The sequence below is a fragment of the Electrona antarctica genome (assembly GCF_951216825.1).
Source record: "Electrona antarctica genome assembly, chromosome: 6".
In the NCBI taxonomy this organism is placed as follows: Eukaryota; Metazoa; Chordata; class Actinopteri; order Myctophiformes; family Myctophidae; genus Electrona; species Electrona antarctica.
Window position 1 is genome coordinate 47,948,931 of NC_136811.1, and position 3,279 is coordinate 47,952,209.

At 41.6% G+C, this 3,279-nt stretch overlaps 1 protein-coding gene across 1 annotated transcript in view; it reads left to right on the forward strand.

The window, feature by feature from the left end:
• Window positions 1-1,499: 1,499 nt before the first annotated feature.
• LOC306925116 (NACHT, LRR and PYD domains-containing protein 14-like) overlaps window positions 1,500-3,279 on the forward strand; it is a gene marked incomplete at both ends in the record, with an annotated part of 37,867 nt that continues 36,087 nt past the window's right edge. The window contains 2 exons of the mRNA XM_079503794.1: window positions 1,500-3,133; window positions 3,223-3,279. The exon at window positions 3,223-3,279 is cut by the window's right edge and continues 114 nt beyond it. Of these exons, the coding sequence (XP_079359920.1) occupies window positions 1,500-3,133; window positions 3,223-3,279 (1,691 nt within the window). The remainder of the gene's footprint in view (window positions 3,134-3,222) is intronic.

Consider the following 3,279-nt stretch of genomic DNA (forward strand, 5'->3'; position numbering starts at 1 on the left):
ACAGTTTAAACATCCAGTAGATCACCCAATACAGTTTAAACATCCAGTAGATCACCCAATACAGTTTAAACATCCAGTAGATCACCCAATACAGTTTAAACATCCAGTAGATCACCCAATACAGTTTAAACATCCAGTAGATCACCCAATACAGTTTACAGTTTAAACATCCAGTAGATCACCCAATACCGTTTAAACATCCAGTAGATCACCCAATACAGTTTAAACATCCACTAGATCACACAATACAGTTTAAACATCCAGTAGATCACCCAATACAGTTTACAGTTTAAACATCCAGTAGATCACCCAATACAGTTTAAACATCCAGTAGATCACCCAATACAGTTTACAGTTTAAACATCCAGTAGATCACCCAATACAGTTTAAACATCCAGTAGATCACCCAATACAGTTTACAGTTTAAACATCCAGTAGATCACCCAATACAGTTTAAACATCCAGTAGATCACACACTACAGTTTAAACATCCATTAGATCACCCAATACAGTTTAAACATCCAGTAGATCACCCAATACAGTTTAAACATCCAGTAGATCACCCAATACAGTTTAAACATCCAGTAGATCACCCAATACAGTTTAAACATCCAGTAGATCACCCAATACAGTTTAAACATCCAGTAGATCACCCGATACAGTTTAAACATCCAGTAGATCACCCAATACAGTTTAAACGTCCAGTAGATCACCCAATACAGTTTAAACGTCCAGTAGATCACCCAATACAGTTTATACATCCAGTAGATCACCCAATACAGTTTAAACACCCAGTAGATCACCCAATACAGTTTAAACATCCAGTAGATCACCCAATACAGTTTTCAAAAACACAACTCGTCATATTTTAGTAACCAAAGAGCTTTAGCTCGTCGACGTGACTCCGTCATGACAAAATAGGCCTTAACAAAATGTCGGCATCTCTCACTGATATAAGGACCACATTCTGTAACACACACACTTAATGATGTCATCTACAATGATGTCATTCTATAACACACACTTAATGATGTCATCTATAATGATGTCATTATATAACACACACTTAATGATGTCATCTATAATGATGTCATTCTATAACACACACTTAATGATGTCATCTATAATGATGTCATTATATTACACACACTTAATGGTGTCATCTATAATGATGTCATTCTATAACACACACTTAATGATGTAATCTATAATGATGTCATTCTATAACACACACTTAATGATGTCATCTATAATGATGTCATTCTATAACACATACTTAATGATGTAATCTATAATGATGTCATTCTATAACACATACTTAATGATGTCATCTATAATGATGTCATTCTATAACACACCCTTAATGATGTCATCTTGTCTTTGGTCATTTAGAAGCTCTTGCTCTGTGTAAACAAGAGCTCAAGTCTAATCAGAGGCAGAAGATTCAGCGTTTGAATCACTGGATCTCAAAAAAAGGACCAAACCCACTTCTGAGTGACATGTTCACAGAGGTCTACAACACAGTGGGAGGCAGTGGACAGGTCAATAAAGAACACGAGATCAGGCAGATTGAATTGGCATACAGCCAAACAGCTGGACCAGAAACACCAATCAACATGGACGACATAGTGGAACCTTTACTTGGACAAAGTGACCCCATCAAAACAGTGATGATGAAGGGAGCGGCCGGCATTGGTAAATCAGTACAAGTTCAGAAGTTCACTCAGAACTGGGCAGAAGACAAAGCCAACCAGCATGTCGACTTTGTGTTTTCATTCAATTTCCGAGAGTTGAATTTGGAGATGAAGGAGAACAACAAGTACAGCATGGAGGGACTTCTTCATCACTTCTTTAGTGAAACCAAGAAGATAAAGATCTGCACCTTCCACCAGTGCAACATTGTGTTCATCCTGGATGGACTGGATGAATCGAAGCCAGCTCTAGATTTCCCGAACACTGTGAAATGGACTGATCCGTTGAAGCCGACCACAGTGCACGTCCTCCTGACGAACCTCATCCTGGGGAACTTGCTTCCAAAAGCTAAAATCTGGATAACCACACGACCTGCAGCCGCCGACCAGATCCCGTCTGTTGACAGGGTGACAGAGGTGAGAGGGTTCAAAGACCCTCAGAAGAAGGAGTACTTCTTCAAGAGATTCCCTGATGAGCAGCTGGCCATTCAAATCTACTCTCACATCGAGACATCCCGAAGCGTCCACATCATGTGTCACATCCCGGCCTTCTGTTGGATCACTTCTAACGTTATGGAAAGAATTGTGAGCACAAAGGAGAAAGGAGCGCTGCCAAAGACCCAGAGCGCCATGTACCTCCACTTCATTGAGATGCAGTCCTTATGCAAGAATGCCAAGTATCCTGACAGGAAACAGTATGATGTCATTCTGTCTCTGGGGAAACTGGCTTTTGAAGAGCTGATGAAAGGCAACCTGATCTTCGAGGAAGAACACCTGACAGCGTCTCGCATTGATATCAGCGACGCAGCAGTGTACTCAGGACTGTTTGGAGAGGTGAGCGGAACGTACAGGGACAAGATGTTCTCCTTTGTCCATCTGAGTGTTCAGGAGTTTATGGCTGCCCTCCACGTCTTCATCACTTTCATCAACAGTGGTGACAACCTACTCTCAACCTCCAAGATGCCCAAGGTTTTCAAATCCCAGATTCATCACCTCTACCAAAGTGCTGTAGATAAGGCCTTAAAGAGTCCAAATGGGCACCTGGACTTGTTCCTGCGTTTCCTGATGGGCCTCTCTTTGGACACCAATCAGAAGTTCGTACAAAAGCTCATAAAAAAAGGGAAAAGCTTCCAGACCAATCATAAAACCATCAAATACATCAAGGAGAAGATCAAAAAGAATCCATCTCCAGAGAGAAGCATCAATCTGTTCCACTGTCTGAATGAGCTGAATGATCATTCTCTAGAGGAGGACATCCAGCGGTACCTGACGTCAGGACGTCTCTCCACAGACAAGATCTCTCCTGCTCAGTGGTCAGCTATGGTCTTCGTGTTGCTGTCTTCAGGAAAGGAGCTGGACGTGTTTGACCTGAAGAAGTACTCTGCTTCAGAGGAGGCTCTTCTGGGGCTGCTGCCCGTGATCAAAGCCTCCAAGAAAGCTCTGTAGGTTCTGATAACTGGATACATTTCAAATATTATTTGATCTTTATTTAACATCAAATCTAATACATGCACCACTATTGTTTCTTCAGGCTGAGTGGCTGCAACCTGTCGGAGAGATGCTGTCAGGAGTTATCGTCAGCTCTCAG